The sequence below is a fragment of the Hippoglossus hippoglossus genome, chromosome 19 (genome assembly GCF_009819705.1).
Source record: "Hippoglossus hippoglossus isolate fHipHip1 chromosome 19, fHipHip1.pri, whole genome shotgun sequence".
In the NCBI taxonomy this organism is placed as follows: domain Eukaryota; kingdom Metazoa; phylum Chordata; class Actinopteri; order Pleuronectiformes; family Pleuronectidae; genus Hippoglossus; species Hippoglossus hippoglossus.
In genome coordinates this window covers 6,507,926-6,533,167 of record NC_047169.1, presented here as the reverse complement: position 1 = coordinate 6,533,167, position 25,242 = coordinate 6,507,926, and the positions used below count along the sequence as shown (strand labels likewise).

Sequence of the window (25,242 nt, the reverse complement as noted above, 5' to 3'; positions counted from 1 at the left end):
CTTCTTCTATCACACATTCACACACTCAGGAGCAGACTGAAGGAGCTGGGGATCAAACTACCGACCCTCTGGTTAGTGGACGACCCTCTCTACCTCCTGAGCCACAGACACCAACTCATACAACAATCAACAATGGAAGACAGAGCGGTGGTGGGAAAATTACAGATTACTTCTACCAACGTATAAATGTTAAAGGAAAAAGAAAAATCTTTTAAAAAACAAGAATTAAAGCCCATTTTAACTTAATTCATTGACGTTGAAGAAGTCTGACATTGTCGGATATTGTTTTTCTTCTTCCCTCCAGTGAACTCTGTGAAACCCTCTGAGTTGAATGACAAAAAGCGATTTCTTAACAATGTCTAATGTTCCCCTCCCACCTCTGATCCGAACACGCTGCCTGTATTCCTTCATTTTTACTTTTATTTCCCCGAAGGCTGTCGCATTCTCAGCGAGATCAGAGAAATATGAAAAAAATACAACCCTCAAGCGGAGGAGACTCATATATCATGCAAACCAAGCCTTTTGGGAGGGTGTGTGTGTGTGTGTGTGTGTGTGTGTGTGTGTGTGTGTGGGGGGGGGGCTCAGTGGGAAAAGTACGAGCTCTTTTACAAAGTCGCACATTTTAAAAGTATCTCACATTATCAGAGTTTGTTTGATTGAGTTCGGTCAAAGCTGCTCAGCTTCTCTTCAGCGTGGGGACGTTTGCCACAGAAAAGCTGCTCCCTTCCTGCAAGATGACTCTGCAATCACCTTTGGGAGTGTTATCGTGTCTGGTGTGTAGCAATGCTTAGTCTCTACACAGGAAAAAAAACGAATAACACTAGAGAGAAAGCTAATATATTATATCTGGTGTTTGGTGGCTACCAGCCTGTAACCAACAACAAAATACCGTCTGACAAACAAATCATATTTGTCTGTTTGTGTAAATATCCCAAAGTCATGATTTCTTTCACAGCTGTTTAACTCCCAGGAAACAGGGAATCCCCAGCAATGGGAGCGCTTTTCCCACCATATCACTTCAGCACAGCAACACATTTCCAGTAACGCGTAGCAGATGCAGTGAGCTGTCATAATAACAGGCGTCACGTCATGCGACAAAGATTTGTTTGTGCGATTAGCCCGGGTGCCAGAAAGTGAAGGAAAAGGATCCACGGAGAAATGTGTGGGACGGAGATTGTTATCAATGCGGTAACATCAGTTACACATTATGGAGCTGTTCAAGATTTTACAGAACGCAAGCATCAGCAAATACACACATCAGAACGTAACATGGGTTATGATGCTACATGTATCTTCAAAATGATGCAGCAACGAGATAGATAGATAGATAGATAGATAGATAGATAGATAGACAGACAGACAGACAGACAGACAGACAGACAGACAGACAGACAGATAGACAGATAGATAGATAGATAGATAGATAGATAGATACTTTATTTATCCCGAGGGAAATTTCGGTTTATCTGTGATAATGTCGTTGATTTGGTTCACTTGTAAGATGCTTGTCACCTTTCGTTTTTGTGTTAAACAAATTTATCGAGTTTAATTATCTTCGGGTCTTCTCCACAAGAAGTGTGAAGTCTGAAGTGTGAGATGGACAAGATGCTCAGCTTTCGATTTACCTGTCGATCTATGTTCCAACCCTCAACTATGGTCATGAGCGCTGGGTAGTGGCCGAAAGAACGAGATCAGGAAAACAAGCGGCCGAAATTATCTTTCTACATTGGGTGTCCGGGAACAGCCTTAGAGATAATATGAGGAGTTCAGACCTCCGAGGGGAACTCAGAGTAGAACCGCTGCTCCCTCACATCAAAAAGGGGACGTGCCTTCCTTTGGAGGTTTACTGGACACTTGGAGATCCACATGGGTAGACCCAGGATTCTCTGGTCCTGGAATACCTCTGGATCCCCTAGGAAGAGCTGGAAGAGAGGGATGTCTGGAATACCTTACTTATAGCTGGCTGCCTCTGCGACCCCGTCTCGGAATGGCAGAAGCAGAAGTTTAGCTTTTCAACATCCTACAAAGATGATATATACACCAGTGAGACCCATAAATTCCAAGTTAGAGGTACTGGTAAAGTGCTCTTTAGAAGGCAGACCTGTTCGAATGTCATTCCCTTTTTCACTGGTGCACTGTTCCCCTGTGTCATTGTTTGAGTATCTGTTCTCGTTTCAACAACAATCCCACAAAGTGTTTCAGTTTGCAGGTGACCAAAAAAACCATATCACGTATTCACATGACAGTACAAACAGTGTAAACTGCTCCACGATGAAAAACACAGCGGTCTGGGCATCTGTTATTAATTAAAACAAAGAGCCAGGCATTCCAGAGCAGCAGCAGCAGCAGCCACCCCCCCCCCCCCCCCCCCATATCTATATCTCCTTTGTCTTTCTCCTCTTTTACTCATCTCCAGAAAAGCTGCCTGTTGTTTGGGCTGAGGCTGACGAGAAGGTCTTCCACAGACCAGCTGCCAGGTGTTTGTCTGCAAGCCTATTTTTTCACTGTTGCAGAAAAAGAGTTTGCTCCAATTCTGTAGAAAAGTCACCCCAGCCCCGAAACCTTTCACTTCACACACACACACACACACCCTCACCGCAGAAACATCGGGCAGAAGGAATGGATCGTGGAGTCGGAGCATTAAAAACAAAGCGAGGTGGTGGTGGTGGGGGGGGTGTAGGGGTGCGGTGCTTTGAGCAAAGAGTGGGAAAAAGAGCCCGAAAAAACGAAAAGTCAGAGGAACATGGAAAATCCCTGGTTCCCATGCCAAGAATCCGGAGCAGCGAAAACACACACACACACACAGGGTGAGAGAGAGAGAGGGAGAGGGAGTCTTGTCTCCATGACTTCAGAAGACGTTACATTGACTTACATTCATTTCCTGGAGACATAATCTAACCCTAACCATAACTACCACTTGCATAAGCCTAACCGTGGCCAAACACTAGAACACGTCCTCACCTCAGAGTTTAATGATTTATGTTATAGGGACCTGCTCGTCCCCATAGGGAACATAAATGCCCATAATGTGACTGTGTAAACAGATTTAGGTCCCCGCAACATGAGTAATGACCACACACACACACACACACACACACACACACACACACACACACACACACACACACACACACACACACACACAGAGGAGGAGGTAGTGATAAAAATAATCAGCTTTGGAAAACCAGATTCAGGAGAACTCTCTTGGCTTTTTTCTATCTCTGCACCATTTGGAAGTGGTCAGAGTTTGTAAAACAAAAAATGGCATGAATGGAAATTGGAAAATAAAAAAGACAGTAAATGTCAGCTGTATGGTGGGAGGCAGGGAAACGGAAAATAAAACAATTCACATGACACACATTTTGCACATACTGTATTTATTTTCCCATTATTTGTACTTTCTTGGGAACTTGACCTTCTCTAAACTCGTCATACTTCTGCTCCCAGATCTTGTTCTTTCCACTATTTGTAGGTATGAATGTTTACAACTCAAATGTTTGACTATAAATACAGACGACCTTCATGTATAAAACTAAAATACTTCTGTAAAACATAACTGGATTTTTAAGGGATAATCCTGGCAAGTAATCATGAATAATTCAGCAAATACTAGCCAATCGCATTGTGGCTACGATAATCACCAGTTTGCCGGCAGCCACATTACCACTCGCTGTGCATGTCAACAGTATTCCTTTCCCTGCCTGACGCTTGCAAGTGGCACAGCTGCTATCTATAGCACGACTCTATTTTCAGACCATGCAGACAGGACGCAATGGAACTCGCACCAATCTTTATTTATCGTCCGGTTCTGGGGGGGAAATGGCCAATTTTCACCGGAGTCACATGCTGTATTGTCACTTGAGAGACACTTTTCGGAGGAATAAAGGAGGCGGGTTAAGAGATCATGGAATTGCTCGAAGGCCCGAGAGACAACATGGATATGCATGCTGAGAATGCGACCCTCGGTCCGGAGGACGGGGAGCACCGCGCAGGCTGGGTGAGGGTGAGGGTGGAGGAGAGCTGGTTCACCGTGGAACGCGGCTTGCTGGCGAGGTGCAGCGATTACTTCTGCGCCCTCTTTCAGTCCGGGATGAGAGAAAGTCTCCAGGAGGAACTCCACCTGAAGGGAGGAGTGCATGCGAGGGGTTTCCTCATTGCCCTTTCTGTCTGCAGGGGGGAGATTCCCACCCTCAGTGACCCGGACGAGCTCACGGAAGCGGTGGAATGCGCTGCGTTCCTGCAGGTTGGGTGCTTGGTGCAATATCTTTGTGACATTATCGACTCAGACAACTGCCTCTTGCTTTACTACGTCGCCTCCGTCTTCGGGGTGCATAAACTGCTGCATAGTGCAGCTCTTTTCCTGTGTGATGCCTCTGATGGTTTAAAGGAAGTTGCAGAGACGACAGTTCCTGAAGAGCTTCTTCGCTATTCTCAGTCTTTGTCTCCTTCTGTTTATGTTGCTATAGGCACCCACTCTCCCTCCATGGAGCTTCTGCACGACTCCTTCAGAGTTGTTTGCTATCTTGATGAAAAAGAGGGCGAGTGGAAGCATTTAACTAACCTCCCGACTCTCTGTAGCACCTCCATGGCTGGTGTAGCGGTGCTTGACAATCGCTTGTACATCGTAGGGGGAGTTTACGGTTACGGTAAGGACACAGTAAACAGCAGCTTTTGCTACAACCCGGACTCAGGGGTCTGGACTGCTCTCCCTGGACCCCAGCAACCCAGATATGACTTCACCCTGCTGGGACATGAGGGACGACTCTATGCCATCGGCGGCGAGTTCCAAAAACGGATCATTTCTACAGCAGAGAGTTACGACGCTGAGAAGGGAGAGTGGACGTTTATACATCATGCACCAAGACCTGTAGCCTCTGCCGCCTGTGCTGTTGCAAGACGGAGGATGTTTGTTTGCTTCTGGAAACCACCAGACACCACAGACATCTACGAATATGTTCCACTGAAAGATGAATGGAAACTTGCCACCACAATGATCAGACGTCAAAGCTATGGCCACTGTATGGTAGCACACAGGGACAATTTGTACGTGATGCGCAATGGGCCTAGTGACGACTTCCTGCGCTGCCTCATGGACTGCTACAATGTCACGACAGGCCAGTGGACAGCCTTGACCGGACAGTACATCAACAGCAAGGGGGCGCTGTTCACTGCAATGATCAGGGGGGACTCTGTGTTCACAGTCAAACACATGCTAACTCTTGAATACGCCATCGCTGGAGATGGATGGAAGCCCCGCAGGCAGATGAAGGGATTTCCAAAGAGCGGTTCACTGTGGACGTGTTTACTCAGGCTTCCCAAGACGGGCCCAGTTATACCACAGCTGGATCCAGACGGGAAGGAAGAAGAAATGTCTTTGCCAGACACGTCTGAGGGGTTTGTGGCAGCTACACCACAACTGTGAAATTACAGCACAACTGAGAAGCTACGCAATGTTTTTAAGGGTTTACTAAAATACTTGATGATTGTGGAGACTGCAAAGTGACACAAACATTCTTCACTTCAGTGCATTTCATTTTTACGCGCACACACACACACACACACACGCACGCACGCACGCACGCACGCACGCACGCACGCACGCACACACACACACACACGTACACATGCTGACACTAAGCGTTTGTTCTGATTAGCAACAGCTGCTACTGTAGTTTATATTGGGGGAGGCCGCTGTGCATGTGTGTGAGTGGAGTTCAAAGGGACTGACGGGATGTTCTAAACCTCTTATTCCCCGTGTTTTTCCTGAAGTCACACTGGGCCAATTCAGGAGCCACCGGCCAACCACTCAACATAAAACACAGATCTCTCACACACTCGTCCAGGTTTGTTGCCCCGTGAGTGATTAAATACCTGTTTCTGTGGGAGGATACATTTCACGTAGCCTCAAGCTCGTGACCGAGTGTACGTGGGAAATGATTTTGTCTTGTACGGCCACGGACTCGAGTACATTAAAAACCAGTGGAATTCTCTGGCAACATGTGATATCAATCCTTTATTTTTGAATACTTCAGGTGCTTAGTGATGTTAATGTTCTCTTTGTAACAAAAAACCCCAAATACTGCCAATTACATTTAGAGTTGGAATTTGTCTTTGGGCTCCTTTGAGTTCAACAGTCCAACCGGGGTGGATTATGCTGTTACAGTTCCCACCGCGGAGGCAGAGGCTCAAAAAGCTACATGTGTATGTTAAACCAAGTAATTTCACACGTTAATCCACTCGGGTGGAATCAGATTAGTAATAACTTACTGATCTGGGGGGTGGAAGATCAGGGAGGCTCTTCTGTGGGACGGGAACACATTTTGCTGCTTTTCCATTGAGCAAGATATCTGGTCTGTTATCTAGATCATAAAGAAACATCGATTTTGGAGTCAGTGAGAGAATTCAGAACTGTTCCATCGTATAACCTGAACATTTTTAGATACATTCAAGAAATTGGTTATGCTGCAAGTTTGAATTGAGTCTGTTTTTTTAAACCAGCTCTATTTTTAAATGTCCCGATGTGTCCTACACATGTCAATGCTTCCTAGTATCCCAAACACTCGCTGTGAGCACAAGACCCTTCATTGTTACAGTGACCACAGAACCCAAGTCAAGCATTTGTATGGTAGCAACAACCCTATTATACAATACACACACCACAGTACTGGGGAAAAGACACATCAAGAAAATTAAAGGAGACTTTGGATAAACAATGAAAGAATTATGGTTTTCAGTGGATGTAACCTCAAAGCAAATATAATCACAGCAGTAGTTTCTAATATTTTCGGCATTTGACTCCCTGAGAGATGTTGATATTGATTTTATATGTATTATAAAGACTGGGAATGAAGCAACAAAGCTATTTTGTGAACATGTAGGTATGAGATGTAAGTCATTGAACTTTCGAGGTACTGATAAGCATATTTTTTACTTTTGGACTAGTTCTGTGACCCTGCTTCAAGTTTTTTTTGCTTGTGGTGTAGCTTAATATTTAGTGCACAGTTCCGAGAGTGGTATCAAGCTTCATATCTTGGCAGGAAGGTGAATTATTCCCCATAGGCTGTATACAAAGGTGAACTTCCTCTCGCTTTTCAGAAATGAAGCCAAAAACATCCTGAATTAGAACTCTGCCATCAGGTGGCGGCAACGTAATTTGATCGAGGAATGGAGCTGTGATAAAAGTAGCACTTGGTCATTCATAAGTACCACCTAAAATCACAAACATTTTTGGGGAAAAATGTATTTGACATTTATTTGGACTTTTTAGTTTTGCCCATGTCCCATCCTATAACATGGAGGGGGTAGGCGTTTATGATCTATAGTACTGTCAGCTACCAGGGGGCAAGGAGAAGGTGCTTTGGCTTCACTTTCTGGGAGCTGCCATGTTGGTTTATCTTGATCTACCTCTTGGGGGTGCTTCAACACCCAGGTGGAGATTTAACATTGTCACTTTAATTTATTGTCACTATATTTCTCAGTCTCAAACATGAACGTAGCAGGAGATCATCCTTGAGCTTTCAACAGTGAAAACAGGATGCACAGGATGTCACGTCCAGTTATGGACCTTTACTGTGGGTCAAAGTGTTTCTGTATCTGTGCATGTGTAACAATATCTAAAATAATTGTCTTTTTAATTAATAGTTAAAAGTGTCTTCAATGCCATGTTCTCTTGCATGTGAACCGAGAGAGACATTTCTTGTTGTCTGCCACATGATACTGATTAAGAAACCTCGAACCTCACACCTGAGCCTCCACTTTCCATCAGACCATGAGAAAGGAAAACCTGTGGCTTTGTTAACGTCGCTGCTGAAAATATGTGCGTCAAGTCTAGCACTCATTCAAACCACATTCTTCTTCACTGTCCAAACAAAACGGGTCCGTCTCAGATGGTGCACGCAGTTATGAAGTAACAGGCAGGAAATGGTTAGTGAGAGGAGAGTCGGGGGCCAGGGGCCGGGGGGGGGGGGGGCTGCTTGTTGTTGCAGCTTATTCTCATGTCTGCTATTCACTTGAATCATGTCGAATTGAGTACGAGACGCAATAACGGGTCGGACCACCTTGGACAACTTGAAAATTCCAGTTGGAGTCTTTTTCTGGTTTTTCTTTTAAGGTTTTGTTCCAAGTTGTCTTTCCACATTAGAACATCTATAATAATAAAGTCCAAAGCTTAAATAAATCTGAAATTTAAAATTATACACATTTTACATTACAGTATTAATTCTCTAGCTAAATGGATGTAAGTGTATCAAATTACTTCGAGATATACTTAGTTCGAGTGTAAAAAAAATCATTCCCCTTGGATATTTTTTGGGAGTGTGTTGAATTCTGCTTGCAAGTACAGCAATGACTGAAGAAGCCAGGCCACTACTATGACTACTCTTTTTCTTTGTAGATTTACACACTTCAGAGAAGAACCATTTGAAACTCACACCTTTGTCGTCTTTGTCCTTGCCACCGACAGTCACTTTGTTCATGTAGATGTACTCCTCATCAGCACCTGCGTGGAGACACGAAATGTGGTTAACAAATGACTTTAATTCACAGTAGTTACCGCAAATGCTGACACCTTGGTGAACTCAGGAAACAAAAAATAGCCTCTTAAATGTCACCAAATAAACATTAGACTAATACGTATAACAATATATATATATATATTTTGATAATACTAAAGATGAAGAATGAATGCAACTGTCCCAAGTTGTTTAAATGGCTGCGCTGCTTTGGCCGATGCACTAAGAATCATTAAAGCTTTAAACGTTCAGTGAGGAACAGAAGAGAACTGCTGTCTCTGTAACAAACCCTGGACAGGTGAGGACCCAGCTGTTGAAACATCAGGGTTTTCCCCGACTCATTAAAGTATCCTTGACTCCCAGAACCCTCTGGATTGTAGGGTGGTCAGACTAGTGCACTGTTGCTTAGACTCCAGTTACAATAGGTCTCCTTAAATAATGACATGCTTAGGTGGTTGTAAATAGCATTGGGACAGACCCCCCCCCCCCCCCCCCCATACTCTACACAGAGAACCAACTACATCACAAGAAGAACAGGGGTATTTGGGGTATTTCGCTTCCAAAATAATCTACTCGAAGCACCAATCAGAAAATCTGCCTCCACCTTAGTGCCAAACAAACTTTCATCATGTTTGTCGAAAGACCAGGATTAAAGGAGAACTTCACCCAAACAAGTGGCCCATTGTGCAGACAGATGGGCCCATTATTGACACCCACTCTTACCGTGGCGGGCATTCATCAGGCATTAGTCAGAAAACACAGATAGGGCACTGTACAACGTCCATGTTTGAAGTTTTTAGAATTATCGTACGATGAAACAATGCAGCTCCTGAACCTGATCCACGTAGACGTCCAAAGAGTTTACGCTTTTACCAAAAAGTTATAGTTATAGTCACAAACAAGAACCAGGATTGGTCCAAAGGCAAAACATTCTTTTTAACCAATCACATTTTCTGTTTTATAGTAAAAAAAATCAGCGACACTATTTAATTAAAGTGAAAATAATAAAATGTTATAAATATAAGTATTATTATTATTATTACATATATATAGTTGCTGTTTCCTGTGATTGCAATAGAAGCCCAGTGAGGGGGAAATTAAGTGCTTTACATGGTCAGAGGAGTCGTGTCTAATGTAAATATTTACAGGTCAGTGTTAACAATCGTATCAAGCAGCAAATAAGTGGAGATGATAAAACCCTGTGTGATGCATCCGTGCTGAAGTCAGCTCAGTGAGAAATGTGCTGTGTTTGCTTTAATGTCGGGTCCTAAAATGGTGGAATGATTACAAGCTGGCAAAGACAGAATTGCCATAACAGTTTGAACGAATGCCTCTTCTCAAGGAAGGAACCCTGCACTTTTGGCCAAGAAGAATCCAGCCGGTCACTGAAACCTGTTCCGGAGCTGCAGCAATGTTTTTTAAGGAAAGTTGTTTCTCTGACTCAAATATTTTAGCTGACAAAGTTTGTATCCTGAGAGGAAATCAAACAAAACGCTAACCTTGGGTGATACTCTAGAGAAGGTCTCCGCTTTGAAATAAATATCGTGTGGTGAAATCAAACAACAGCAGAGTGAAACAATGTTTTGCCTGTACAGTGAAACCAGATTTTAGGGGGGGGGGGGGGACAGAGATGAAATGCTATTTATAAACTGCTTCTCAAAGGAAGTGAGCATCCCCTAGAGGATAAATGCAGCTTCGGAAAAATGATACAGCTTGGAGCCAGAGGAGGAAGTATGCAGAGACAGGTCCAGGAGCTGAACATGGAAAAGCATGACTGTTTTTGTGTGTTTAAGTGTGACTGGTCGAGAAAAGAAGAAGCTAAACGTTGTCTCTTTCACTCAAATATCCTGTAGGCTGCTGTTGTTACAACGCAAAAGATCTCGGGTCAGGTCTTTTCTGTACGATTACTCCAAGCTACGGTTTCTGAGGGATCAACAGTGACTACGTTTACATGGACACCAATTATACCACCACTGACCTTTTTCAGAATAAAACATTATTTGGATTATTATGTGTTTATTACTGTGTAATGTGTTTTACTCCCTATGTCTTAATTTGATTATTGCTTATTCCAAGTATGACCTTGCAGGACAAGCTGTTGACATAGCAGTGTCTTATTCTGACTATTGTCTTAATTGAGTTACTATATGAATATTTATGTCCATGTAAACGTAGTCCGTGTCACTCATTATCCCCAGTTCATTGTAAATCCAGTAGCGGAGGCTCACCAGTGTCAGACTGGTTCCCTGTTTAACTCGCTGACTCCCAGGCTCCATAAATCCCATCAGCTCACCAGCCGTTGGCCCATTTTCATGTTGACTGTTAGAGCCAGTGAGTTAAAACAATAAACGTGTCATTAGCTGTTTGACAGGATACGTTAACAATCCATGCATCACTCGATGATGGAGCAGGAGGCACTCGGTTTGATTTAACCCTGCTTGTAAACACAAACCTACAACCACAATCATTCACAGAATAAAAAAATGTAATCTCACAAGGGAGGTAGAGATATTTAAGTAATTCACCGCAAAGTGGTATTAAGCAACCGAAATGGGATAAAAGCCCCCAAATGTATTAGTTAATACAAGTTTGCGAATATATAATTATTACATGGTGGTTACTGGGAGTTTTAAAATAATACCAGAGTGGGTCGTTTAATAGCTTCTCTCAGAAATTGCATTATAACTGCCAACGATGTGAGTTCATTGAATTGTGGGGGACGCAGGGCCTCGCCACATGTTACATAAAGCGCTGAGAGTTAAAGCTTTTGAATGGTTTAACATTTTTTTGGCCTTAAACCTCAACCTATGTAACTGTCATGTAATCTCACTGCAATAGAGGAAGCAAGAAAACGTAGGCAGACATGGGAAGAACATGCAAACTCCACATGACCCAGGTGAGACCGGCATTCATACGCTTTTGTTGTGAGGCACACAGTGTTAACCGCTGCACCACTGCGCCGCCCCAGTATGTAAATGTAATTAAATACACACATGTACTCGTAGAGCTGGAATTCCACAGTAACTCTCAGATATTCTGCAGCCTTCACGGGAGGTGAACGTCGACTCATAACACAGAGCAGGCAAGATTTTATCACTTTAAGGAATGAGATTGTCTTCCAATAAAAAAGAAAATCTGTTGTCCTTGCAAACTGTGGTTATATGAAAGTCTGGGAAAATCAGAAATGCCTTTGACCTTTGAACCATTTACTTGGATATATGCAGTCACAGTCTGTTCTCAGTTATTTGTATTTACTAATTTGGGGCAATTTGCAATATAATTACACTGCTACAAATTTAATTTGCTAAAATAAAACATTTTTGTTGACACCAACATTGTTCTTGTTTCTTTCAAAACTTTTAAAAATACATTTACCACTCATTTCTTAACGAGAAGGACTGACTTTCTCTTCCTCGAATGTTATTTTTTTCACATACATTTTATGACATGACCAGGTCTGTTTTCAAACTTCCACTGCTATACCCTGGTTTTGTTTTGAGTCACATGTGTCAGTAAATACATAAAATTTCCTTTAGAATATTCACCAAAATCAGTTTGAAGTGAGAACCAGGACTTTATCTGTGTCTTTCCTTTTATTTCTTCACTGCCAAAGTTTTAAGAGTTGGGAGTTCAGGTTTTTTTTTTTTGTGAAGGCCGTGTGTCACTCCTCATACTTTACTGACTGGTCTGGCACACATCAGTAGAGCTCAGTTGATACAGTGGATGATTTCCAGACGATAATTCATCTTTAGTAAACTAAGCTGGAGAGTTTATAGTCTAATCCACAGTTTTTTAATAAAAGAAATCTCTTTTTTTGTCGCACTGTGCAAATACTGCGCATAGATCTAAAGTACCACCCACTCTTTGTTCAGCAATCTACGCTTCTGAGTTTTCCCTCCTTACCGTTGGAGGCCCTGTAGGAGTGGAGGATATCGGAGAGCAAGCCCTTCTGGACGGTGGCGTTCCCGCTCAGTGTCTCCTTGTCCAGGATGAGCAGGAAGCGTTGGAGCTCCATGAGGAGCTGGTCCAGCACTGGAAGCACAAGACAGACAGACAGAACATTTAAAAAAAACTCCTTTAAATGCCAAATGGTTTCGAACATGTCTTGGCGTGGAAATATTAAAGGGATAGTTCACCCAAAAATGAAAATTCACTCATTATCTAGTCATCACTATGCTGATGGAGGGTGGACAGCGGACAATAAGATTAAAAAGATGGTGTCAATGACGCCGTTTCAATTCAAATTGGAATGTGGGGGCTTACTGACACTTGGGTGACACCACAGGAGCAGTATGGAGGCATTTTATTTAATTTATTCAGTTTTTTTACATTTGAAGAAGTGGTCACCATTTACTTCAATTGTATCGGATATGGCTGCAATGCTGTTTACCCCTGAAATCCCAAAAGTGCTTCTTGGACTCAAACACTCCACCCGCCCCTCCATCGGCATAGTGGTGAGTAGATAATGTTGGAATTTTGATTTTTGGGTGAACTATCCCTTTAGGAGGTATTAAAGCAATTGGCTTTCCCATCAGCAAGAACAGCCATGAGCAATAAAAAAATCCTCCTGAGGTTTCCAGAAATCTTCAGAATATTGTGCTTTAATTTACGGCTGAGGGCAGCGAGTTCAAGTCGATGATGTGTCTTTTGCCGTTGCTTCCAGCTGCTGGTTTGCTAGCTGTTTAATTCGCACTGTTTGGCTCCAGCATTTTGAAGCTCCACGCCGTACGCCAACATTTAACATGGGAGAAGCTCTGCGGAGGTTTTCAGCTGGCAGCGGTCGATAAACATTCAGACTCTATATGTCATTCCCTCTGGTCTCTCTTGCGTTGGCTATTGACAGCTGTAGGTCTTATTCGAGGTTGTTTTGGGAGCCGTGTGAGTTTAGCGAAAGGTCAAGTCCAGCGGAGGGAGGAGCCGAGTGCCCCGAGTCGGCGGGGCCAGTGTGTCTGGGTGCGTCCCACACACATCCTTCAGGGGTCAGGGCTGAGCTCACAGCCTTCTCCGTTGTGTGGGGAGCTCTTTGTGTTTCCCTTCGCTCTCGCTCGGCCTCATGAATGGGCCCCTTGCTACAGCGGGGCCTCAGTGTGTGAGCGCTTCAGCAGAAGATGAGACACAAGGGAAGTAAAGAAGAAAGACTTTATAAAGGGAAAGGTGGGGCAAACAGTGGTGGTGTGTAAAATCCCCCCAGAACGTATGATGTATGCTTTCTTACAGGTTTGTCTAGATGTGTGAGATGTACCACAACCACGTTAAAAATAGATTTAACAGCAGTTACATTCAAGCAGTGACATTCAAGCTCAATAACCATCTAAAAGTAGGTATGAGTAGCATCAGTATACAGAGTAGTTTGGCTATTTTGATTAACTTAACTAAACCCAAAGCCAATCCACGCTAAAGTATTTTACTCTCAGTGGTCTGACATTTTGAAAACGCCTACTCTTAATTGCTTGCTGCAGTCAATACGAAGCCAGGGCCAAGAAGCTGTTATCTTAGCTTAGCATAAAGACTGGGAACGGAGGGAAACAGCTAGCCTGGCACTGTCAAATGGAAACGATCAAACACCTCTAGTTTGCACGTCAAGCATGACAGCCGGCCATGTTGTGTGTCCCAAGCTTGAAACCCGAGATTGTTGTCGTTATAAGGATCGGGCCGGCACCAAGTGTTGGGTACGCCAAACCATCAGGCGTTCCCGTTCAACATATTCGTGTGAGTTCAGGGGAAGTAGTGACCTCAGAAGGCGATTAGCTCTGCTGGCATAGAGGTGTGAAACGCAAGGAAATCAGCCTGACTCAGATCCAATCACACACAATCAAATTTAATGTCAAATCACAATTACTAAGTAAAAATTAGTGAAACTCTTCAAAGCAGGTTTAATGCAATAAATAAAAACTTTTTGTCAGCAAAATGAAGGTGTGAATTTAAGTGTGAAAATCATCTGACTCTAGATCAAGTAAAATCCTCTAAACTATTACAGCTACTTGCTCCTCTCCGTCTGAACTCTACCAAACCTGTCAGAGCGTCTGTTTTAGTGGCTCCTTCCGGCTCAAACTCATCACTACGATCCAAGACTCAGAGGGAATTATGTTCCTGCCCTCCCACACACTCCCACACTTTAAAAGTTCCGAGCAAAGGGGGAAATCTTTCTGCAACGTAAGGCGTCAGGCCCCGGTAAGCTTTGCCTTTAGGAGACGCTGAGAGGCTTTTCCTCGAGGTAAAGCAAACTTTTCTTTAATGACTCCTACTCGTGCTGAGTCATCTTCTGCTGAGAGGGCCCCATGTGAGGAGGACCTACACCATGGAAAACAAACACACACCCACCCACCCACACACACACATAGGTGATGTAAAGTAATTAAAACAAGCTTAGACAACGCTAAAGACTCAGAAGCGTTCTCTCCTCCTTGTGTGGAGACGTCGCTGTAACGATTAAAACCACACACATTGACTTTCATTACATTTCTAATTGTTGTTTAGCTGCCAATGTTTTGGCTGCTCGGTACCAAATCTAAACATTTCCCCAGCTTCTCCTCCGTGTGTGTTTGCAGAGGTTGACTCAGATGGCCTTTCGGATTGGGGGACCCTGGGAAACTTAGTCAGCTGACAGGACAGGGAGGTCTGGAGCGGGCCCGTCTCTGCGGGCTACGGGGTTGGCCAGACGCCCACTGCACATCCAGTGAGCGACCGCAGCCTCCGCAGCATAAACAATCCCCTTCTGTAGAGTGGCCAAGAGGAATCTGAGAGGCCGTCGGCCGGCCAGTTCACTATTTTCTAACTGTTGTAATTGAAATCTAAAAGCCAGGTAAGAATACAATCAAGAGTCCACTGGGTTTGATTGAATAACAAGTTGAATTTGAAAAAGCCAACATCACGCACAAGGGAAATTTCTCTTCCTCATGCCGGAGGTTGCACTTCCTGGTTTGATCCATTACCAAGAACAACAACTACCCTGTTGTTTGCTATGCACACATGCTATTTTTCACATAGTGCTTTGATAAGATAGCTGATCCAGATAGCAGATTTAAATGTATTTACACTGCCTGAGGTTAGAATAAAAGATTAAAAGCGTGAGGGATTTGTTTAAAGCCTGTCTGGCTGTCTGACCGCTCATATTGGACCGTGGCTGTAACATGGTGACATGGTGGTTTAGGTTTTAGTGGAATATAGCCACAAGGATCATGGCAGAGATTATATGAAACTGTTTCCTTCAACACCAAGTGTGTAATCAGTGCCAACCTGCAGAGTAAACCTCCATATCTGTTCACCTTGTGTGACCCAGGCTGCGGTCGATGGAGAGAGGCTCATTCTTTCAAAATGACAACAGTCCTTTTTATTAGCGTCTCAAAAATAACTGCTTATTTCCTGTCTGTGCGGTGAGAAGCAAGATGATGGCAAGGTCTTATTAAAAACTGTTTTAATATCAATTATGCACAAATGGTATATGTGTGGTTGTAAATCAGAATAGGAAGCTCTCAAATCTCCTGGTCTTTTCAAGTTGACATCTTTTTCATCTTGAGTTATTTGTATTTTCACAGTTTCTCGTACGTCGCTTGTTAGAAACATTTAAGGACATTTTCCTGCTCTTTTGTCACATGGGACACTCGGACACTTTCTGGATATTTTACAAGGGGACTCGGAGGAAAAGATTCAGGAAAATATCTGGAGCACCTGACTCAGAAATTTGCATTCTCAAATACTATGGAAAATTTCAGGAAAAGGTTCGGACTTTCGGAGCATTCAGTGAGGAGAAGGAATTTAACTTGAGTCCTTCCCTCCTTTCTTCGAGTTAAATCTGAACAAATCTTCGGCGGAACAAGGGGGTCTTGTCAGGATCCTGGCAGCAGCATTTCCTGCTCCGAGAGACTTGAGGTTCTGCATCACCACTGACAGGCCGCCTCTGAGAGGAGACGAGCCCTGCAGGCATTTCATCTTATCAAACTAACGAGGCAGACATGGCCTCTCGTTCCGGTCAGATTGCGTCCAGGTTAAATGCGGTTGCTGGGACACTGCTGCTGCTTGGCGGGATCGGTCTATAAAGTTACTACCCCATCACGATATACTCGTTCAGAGATATAATGCGTGTCTGGAGCTACATTTCAGCCCTGAAATAGAGACAAGAAGCAAAATAAAAGACCAAGTATGAGACTTAAGAGCATTTAAAGGCCATTGGGACACCACAAGCCACCACAGCAGCTTCAGCGTGCCTTGTCAGAAGCGTTCTAAGAAGGATATGACAGCTTTCCTCCCCTTTTCTCGGGATATGGTGGTAAAGTCAGACATCTCTCTTCTACTCGGTTGAGTTTTGAACTGATACCCTGGGACTGTCACTGTGAGAAATGTCGCATATTTTCTAAATTCACCATCAAGTTGTCACCCACTTCCTCTAAAAGGCAGAAACATCCCCAAATCTTTATGAATTTATCCTCCCTCGCTATTTAACTTTTCCTCACATGTGAATTAAACTTTCATGTGTTGATCGTCTCATCGGTGCTTCGCCCCCTCCACATCCGTCCTACTTTCAAAACAGCTCCTCAAATCCCGAACTTATCAATTCACGCTCCAGGACATATCAAGTTTTTCACTGATGCAATATTTCTGATGCTTTTTAAGCACTTTTATAGCTTTGATCAGTGTTGGAGGGGGAACAAGTCAAATGGGTGGAGGGTTAAAGAAAACAAAAAGCAAGATGAAATGTGAAATTTTAGCCTAATATTGCTTCCATCCGATGATGCAATAAAGGCGGCTGAAATGTAAGCTGGCCGACTTGCTTGTTCAGCTGGGAGCTGCTGGTTGAGGTCTGTTTGGGACACTTCCTCTACCCTCTGAATCACAGTCATATTTTGGGATGTGGTGCAGATGTCGAAAATAGTCACAGATGTGCTCACAAGGTTTTCTTCACGTCCAGTGAGTGAATGCTGCACTTGTTGAGCTTTTATATAATAGCTTCTGTCAGTCGGTCTGGTATATCTACACAAACGTAATTTCTTCTGTGCTCCTGTGCTCCTGTGCATACATCCACTCATACTTTCATTCAAAGTCCTCATGAAGTCATTCTCCAGGTCCTGAGCCCAGTGGACGCAGAAAGCTTGGCTGCAGGGGAAGAGCATCACGGATACAGATGTGGCCAGAAAACTTCTCCTGACTAATTCTGTGACTACTTTTCCGACTTTTACCGCCAACCTCCTTGTGTTGATGACGTTTCTAACAAAACTAAAAGAAGCTTAAATTATTTAAAATTCTCAGGATGAAACGTACAAGATGCTAACGAAGATGTCAGCTTGAAAGACGATGAGATTTGAGAGCTTTTGGTGATAAGAGCCGACGCCAACCTCCTGATGCGTTCTTCATATGTGAAAGACGAACTCTAAAAAATGTCTGGTCACGACATTTTTCCATTGGCATTGATGAGTTCACACACAAACCCTTAAGCATCATATCCCCACACTGTGTTCTTGTTTTACATGATTGAGTAATAACAGGACATTAAATCAGCCTTAACTCTCTTGGCCAGATGAAAAACCATCTTCTCCTGTGCATTCTGTAAATTCGTAAAACCTTCCAGCACAACTATCCCCATTACTCTGGATGAAGAGCAATTGGCAGTGTGATATAAGCTATGTGGCTCCCTCGGGAAACTAAATGAACTGGCAAATGGACTGAAGTTATTGTATATAGTGCTTTTCAAGTCCGAGCGACCATTCAAAGGTGCTTTACACCCACTCGCCAATTCACACAGCGCTACTATGTGCTGCACTTTTTCTATTCACATTCTATCCACACATTCACTGTGACATTCACTTTCAATGTGAATGCCCCAAGTACACTTTGGCATGCAGACTGGAGAAGCTGACTGGGATCAAACCACTCTTGTTCAGGCTAGTGGACGACCCACTGTACCTCCTGAGCCACTTGCAGCAGTTTGAGGTGGATTGTTATTTAGTTTTGCAAACACACTTGACATCTCTACCAATTGTATAGTTGGGGTTGGTAAATACTATATGAGATTTTTGTAAATGAGTAGAGGAACTTAAATAATTCCATTTAAAAAGAAAAACACTGATTGTTAGATGAACTAAAGTCAAATGATACCTGTAACTGAGACTATTTTTATCGTGTGACTGACACAGAGACAACTACACTTAAAGGGAAGTGCTGGCAATAAGGAGAATTGGAACCAGTGACCAACAGCATGAGAATGAAAGGTTTGGATGCCACAGATTCAAGGTGCTTCTGCTTCAGGAGACCATAAAAAACCCACGCCAAACTTTCAGGGGAAAAAACCCACGCATGACACTGAGCGTCAGTTTCAATGTTCACAAGACGAGGAAGGAGCCATTTATGATTGGTTTGTTCCAGCCTGGCCCTGTTCTGGTGAGAGTAGCTGATAAGTGGCTGATGGCAGCGCCTGAATAACGCGTCAGGCATCAGCTTGATTGGTGTTTGTGCTGTATTGGCAGGCGCTGTTTGTCTGTCCCCCTGCAGCATGCTGCGGGTTCAGCTGTGGGCCAGGGGCTGAGTGGCCATGCATGGATTAATCCAAGCTGTGTTTTGGTGTTATTGCCATAGAAACCTGAACAGAAAAAGTTGAGTTGACGACTTCAGAAGAAGGGTCCGCCTGTGTCTGATGGAGGAACTCTGGTGGCGACAAAAGTTGGAAGGGAAAAGTATAGGAAGAAAGCAAGATAAGAGATTGAACATTTAAGAGTAAATGAGTAAGTCAAATAATACTGCAAATATATCCAGGGCAAACAAAGTGTTCTTTACAGAATTTATCTGGTGGAAGCAAATTAAAGCTCATATATTGTAGAAGTGAGATTTACATGTCTTTTCTGACTACAAAGCAGATTATGGGGATATAGAAATACTGTGCAACTATCACCTTTAACTCTGTGGTAGGAACAAGCTTTCGTCTGACCAAGGCTGAATCCTCATCATAATCTGCTGGTTTTAAAACCACAGCAGCTCGTTGCAGTATTTTTTAAAATGTCTTCAAACAGAGAACAGGAACTAATCACTGAAAACAATAGGTTTGGTTGAAATGAAAATCCACAGACTTGTCATAATGAACTACTGTAATGTAGTGTTATGATTGGCAGATTAAAAGAAATAAAAAATAAGCTTGAGGCGCGCTGCCATGGCACGATTAAATATTAACAAAGTTTGAGCAATAATTAAAGTCATTAAAAGGGAGACACCGTGAAAGGAAACATGAGAATCAATGTCATATGAGGGAAAAGATAAAAGAAAATGAAGGAATAGGATTAAAAAAGAATAGAAAGAGTTTGATGGCAGAGTTACAGCGAATGTTAAAACACTAGCACTAGTCATACTAGTGCGATTTATCCAAAAATGCTGAGCCACCTTAGGGTTTAAACTCCTACAATGGTGCAAATACTGTAGTTCGCTACTCTCAAGTTTCTCCTTTTTCATCATCCCTCTGCCAAGACAATTGATTCTTGCCTTTATTCATCTCACGCTTTATCTTTCCCAACCCCTTTTTCTTTTTTTCCCCCAGTCTTTCTTTAGATCTGTGCTGCGTCAGTTACACTGAGTATTACAGCGAGGCCCTTGGAGAAATCCGGCAGGTTTTTTTTATAGCCTAAACATGCTAATGGGCTCTAAAATCCAAGTAAATCTTCAGCAACTTTGTCTTGATTAGGATGCAGCGCATGCTACTGTAGTCCCTGCAGCGCAGACTAAAGCTGGAGGTTTAACACTCTGGCTTAGAGGCAGGAAGTGTGTGTGTGTGTGTGTGTGTGTGTGTGTGTGTGTGTGTGTGTGTGTGTGTGTGTGTGTGTGTGTGGCACCAAGGTCAGAGATGAAGGAAGTGAGAAAAGGAGCTATGTGTCACTGTTGGTCCACAAAAAGACTTTTACAAATATGATAGAGATGCTTTAGAGACACTGTCGTCAAACTTCAAAGTCTGATATTAATGTGGTTCAGTGATATTTTCATCCTTCTCTATTAACTTTTTGTTTTCAACCACACAATTCAACACAATTTGTGTGACAGTTGCAAATGCACTGGAATGTTAACAGTGATGAGGAAAAACATTAGATGACAGTTGCCGGACAAAACTTTTCTTGATGATGTCAAACGGTGACACAAATGGAAAGTGAAAGTTTAAGGTATCATCTCTTAAAGCTGCTCCGATCAGTTTTTCTAACTTAAGATTGATGAACCCACATTTTCTTTTTACAAACTACACAGTTTCCCTCAGCCTTCAGTTTGTTTTTGAGGCTCGTTATTGTTTTGATTTGACTGTATATCAAGATGGACGCCGCATCTCCACTTCCTCCCACAGTCAAATAGAGGTGCTGCCATCTTGGCAACGTTAAACCCGTACTGCAAGCAGACACCAGGGGGCGATCAAGATGTTTTGGCTTCACTTCAGGGAAGCTGTCATTCCATCTTTATATACTGTCAACGCAATATGTCAATGTTATGTTTACAACTTTTTGTGCTGCCCCCAAGTTGCTAAAAAAACGAGTAATACAAGTTTAAAGATATTTTTACACCCAGAAAAAGTCTATATCCAAATAAGTAAACTCTGTAAGCTACCAAACTTCCTATCTATCTGCTTTGCCAGGGATATGACAGCAGCATTGTGACTCAACACCCGTCGTTCCAAAACACACAACTTTTTCCCACAAACACACACAGAGACGAAGAAGCTGTCAGCCTCTGGCCATGAGGCAGAGGAGGCTCGGTGTGGTTCCACCTTGCCTTCATCTCTCCTTCAATCTGCCTCTCCTGACTTCCCCCCAAAAAACATTTCCTCGCTCCACAGGACCCCACCGACAGTCAAAGACATCGCCCCGTCCTCCAGGTGCTCTGAGGTGTGTGAGTTGCATACATCACTCTCTGGATTAACTATCAGCCATTCGTGGTTAAAATGAAGCTTTACAAGGCACCACGGCGTCGGCTTGATGAGAAAGAGAGCGACAGACAAGAAGCAGCTGCTGACAAATGAAAACTAACTAGCAACGCCGCCTCAGAGTCACCCACATGAAAGCTTCTGTGCTTAGTTATTAACCCACAGATAAGTGGCTGCAGGGAGAGTGAGAGCTCGAGAGTGTGCACGTGTGCACGATAACACGTGTACAGGCTCCTGGTCTCTTGTTCTAAGCACCTATTCCTTTCTGGTACCTGCTGAGAAGAAAGAAAAAAACCACACACAATACAGGTCTGATCCAGAACTTCTGCATCCAATAAACAAAGCAGCGTTTGATGTGTTTAAAATGAACCAGAGCAAAACCCAGAGGGCGAAAATGGCCAAACTCGCACTGAGCCCCCCCACCCTCCCCACTGCCACAGAGCAGGAAGACCGTCTTTCTTTTCATCATTTTTATAGCCCGGTCGAGCTTCCTGAATTACCCGCACTCCACTCGCTCCCCGTTGGCAAGCAAAGCCCGTGACACACACACACATACGAGCGGACCGGCAGACCCCATGCCAGCCCTGATGGCTACATCTAAGCCTGCCTCTGCTGGGCTTACGGGAGGTGAAACCCACTAAACCCACTGACTCCGTCACCTTGTCATCCTGCCACAGAGGAGTCCCTTTAAAACTCCACTGATACCGGGACACAGGGAACAGTTAAAGAACACGCATAAACATGTTAAAGGAGAAAAATTGCAATATCTTCCGCCATTCATCAGAGCCCCTCGACTTTCACACTGTACAGTAGTTGCTTGTGTCTCAGCTGAATGATCCACTCATTCCAAAAAACGTCCGTCAATACGCTGGTCGGACGTCTGTCGGCCTTCATTTGTCTTGCATTATATTTTGCCAGTGATCACAGAATCGGAGCATTGTTGGAGGAGGCGGCCGACGCTGGAGGCAAGAAGAGGAGCCACCATCACAGACGCCTTTGCTTTTCGGGGTGAAGCACAGCTGCAGAGAGAGTGAGGCCAGCACAGTAAACCCAACATGGACTTACCCAGAAACTGATGGGCTGTATAACGAAATAACATGAAAAACAAGGGGTCGACGAGGAAAGGAAGATAATAACTACCGGAGAGTATCATGCAAAAAGCTACAACATGATTATTAAACAATTAGGCTGAAGCATTAGCATGTGGACTGTGATTGGATGACCCAATACAAAGTGACCAGTGGGTCAACAACTGCATGAAACGATACTCAAAAATGTCCGATCACGGCCCAAACAAAGGTCGACACTCAAACTAAACACAGCTTCAGGCGGTTTCACTCATTTGATCCTCGTCTCTGGCAGAAGGTGTGAGAATAAGTCTGACTGGAGATGCGGAGGAGTTTCTCTGGAATGAAACCTGCATGAGCTCAGGTCGGAGAAGCACAGAGGCAGATCCAGAATACTAAACAATGCCTTTCCTTGTCACTGGCCTCGCTGAAGTTTCCCAGGTTTCCCTTTACCGTACCCCCCTCCTCTGACTGCCTGTGGCTGTCAGTATCTAATTCAGTGTCCTGGTGCTGCTGCATTGAGCTGCCAACAGAGTACACCACAGCCCATATTTCAGCCCAGCTCACACCAGCTCCATCTCTGTGATGAAGGTTCCATCACACAATCTGCCCTCAGCCGTTCTTTTCTCTAACGTTCTTTTCACTGCTCAGGATGTCACCGGTTTCTGGTTGAGGCTTGTCTATGTTAAGATGAGACATGTCAATGTTATGTTTCATGTTTCCAGAGATATTCTGCATGAATAGGATTGCAGTTATGGATTAAATGATAACAGGTTTCACAATTTACCGCAGTAGAATTCCCAGACAGTTGGTTGTACCGTCTCAATCTTTAATTAACGTAATCACCATGGTTATTTGGTTCATATTGTCGTCATTATCACTTTTTTTTAACAATATAGCGATAACTCTGATAACTGTGATCATTGCTCTGAACTGTGATCATTTTAGTCACTATAACCATGATGAAACATTTTTACACCATTTCATCTCTAGTTGCAGTTAATAATTATTATTCATTATCGATTGATTTATAATCACAGTTTCTCAGAACAATTTCAAATCACTTGTTTTGTCCAACCAACAAAACAAACACAAAGATTCACAGGGATATGATAGAGGAACGCACATTGTGAAAAGAGCCATGGCTTGATATATTTTCTCGGAAACGGACTCAGTTAAATAAATCAGTTCTCAAAATGTGTGTCTGGTCAATTGTTTCAGTTACCAATTCCCTCACAGAGAACACCTCTGTGTCTGGCTGCTCGCACCACTGGCTGTTTACCCTGTCGGAGCGTGGGAGTAAACAGACTAGCATTTCCAGTCAGCCAGAGAAGGGGAATGTTTGCATCAAGATTGGTGTCTCCACTTTGACTGACAGCTATTGTTTTCAACCCGACGCGTTGCTTCACCTAGGCTGTAGAAGCTGGGGTGGGGTGCACGGCTGAGAGCAAAGAGCTGAGACCTGATTGCCCACATTGTCACGTTTCTCCCATCAGCACTGAGCTCCAAACATAACTCCCCTCCCCTCTAACTAGCCTCTGTGCAAAATGTTTTCTTTGACAGCTCAGACGGCGAGGTGCGTAAATCCCAACACCCAATCATTCTGCTGACTAATTTCAACATTTGGACTCAAGCGCTTTTGTCCACACGCCAAGCCGGAAGTATTAAACGGCCTTGTTCATCCCTCATGGACAAATAACCACAGGAATTCGAGGAATGCTCTGAGAACAATGTTGCTGCTATTGGAAATCATCAGTGGCAGCAGTGTAAACTGCTTTACAGCATGAGGAAGAGGCCGGTAGGAAGAGGACAAACATCTTATCTGCTTGATGGAAGTGAGGTGCATTCAACTCATTCAAGCAGTTTCGGTTTGAGTGTGAGGAGTCACAGGCAGCTTCCCCTGACAGGTCAGTCTGTCTAACAAGGCTCTATGGCTCCTTAATAATCAATATCAAGAGCAGGCAACCAAACTTTAAAGCCATTATATGTGAAACAATGTTTCCTGACAGCACAAATCACAAAAATAAAATTATGAGACCATGTGGATGTATTTTAATGCTTCAGTGGTGGTGTCACCAAAACAAAAACTCCAAACATCTGGCAGCTGGCAACATGAAAAATGAGTCAAATGCATCCAATAATATTCAATGTCCTTTGATGACCCGTATGTCATCTGGATGTAGCAGGATTTAGGCGCATTTTTAACCAGAATATCATTGTGTAAGTGTAAAGCAGTCATTTTCCACAGTGGGTTGATGCATTGGCTTAGAAGTTAAAAACAAAAACAAATCCTCCTCTTACCTTTGTGCTTCTCCATTCGCTCGCAGCGTGGGACAGTCACAGTTTTCACCTTCCAGTCCCTCGCTCTCCTCCGCGCATAAAACCCTCCGAACAACCTCCCCCCTCCAAAATAAAATAAAAAGTTTAAATAAAGTTTCTGAGTGCAGGCAACTGGTGCGGATTGCAGCTCCCGTTTCCTCCAGCAGCAGCAGCAGCAGTTCAGTGAGTGGACTCAGACACACTGAGATCAGATCTGACCACGGAACAACAGCGCTCCTCTTCCTCCTCCTCATCTGCAGCAGTGCCGCACCTCCTCCTCCTCCTCCTCCCTCCCTCCCTCCCTCCCTCCCTCCAGTGCTCAGCATCCACAACAGCTGATCAGCCGCTCCGCCGACCTCAGGACCCCCAGGTGTTTGTTCAGGGTCTCGAGACAAACTGTTTGACTTTTAACCACTAAAGAAGAAGTTGTCACACCGACTGACAGAGTTGTTTTTTTTCTTTTGTCAAA

At 43.6% G+C, this 25,242-nt stretch overlaps 2 protein-coding genes across 6 annotated transcripts in view; one reads left to right on the top strand and one right to left on the bottom strand.

Annotated features, from left to right (window-relative positions):
• The window catches only part of afap1l2 (actin filament associated protein 1-like 2), a 34,779-nt gene extending 9,764 nt beyond the window's left edge, over positions 1-25,015 (bottom strand). Inside the window, exons 1-4 of one of the 2 annotated variants that reach the window (XM_034570244.1) lie at positions 24,756-25,015; positions 12,414-12,542; positions 8,432-8,497; positions 6,268-6,359 (exon numbers count right to left, since the gene is read on the bottom strand). In XM_034570244.1, coding sequence (XP_034426135.1) covers positions 6,268-6,359; positions 8,432-8,497; positions 12,414-12,542; positions 24,756-24,771 — 303 coding nt within the window. In that variant the 5' untranslated portion in view covers positions 24,772-25,015. The remainder of the gene's footprint in view (positions 1-6,267; positions 6,360-8,431; positions 8,498-12,413; positions 12,543-24,755) is intronic. The other variant, XM_034570245.1, reaches the window with a different exon arrangement.
• LOC117752689 (kelch repeat and BTB domain-containing protein 13) lies at positions 3,905-8,445 on the top strand. Of its 4 annotated transcripts, none has more exons than XR_004612120.1 (3): positions 4,052-5,394; positions 7,096-7,181; positions 7,223-7,589. XR_004612120.1 is itself a non-coding variant. In XM_034570250.1 (3 exons), the coding sequence occupies exons 1-2, from the start codon at positions 4,091-4,093 to the stop codon at positions 5,813-5,815; spliced, it is 1,350 nt and encodes a 449-aa protein (XP_034426141.1). In that variant the 5' UTR covers positions 4,052-4,090; the 3' UTR covers positions 5,816-5,843; positions 8,393-8,445. The 4 variants fall into 4 exon arrangements, 3 of the variants coding, with proteins under 3 accessions (XP_034426139.1, XP_034426141.1, XP_034426140.1); XM_034570250.1 differs by lacking the exons at positions 7,096-7,181; positions 7,223-7,589 and adding exons at positions 5,770-5,843; positions 8,393-8,445; XM_034570249.1 differs by lacking the exons at positions 7,096-7,181; positions 7,223-7,589 and adding an exon at positions 5,770-6,261.
• Positions 25,016-25,242: the final 227 nt, after the last annotated feature.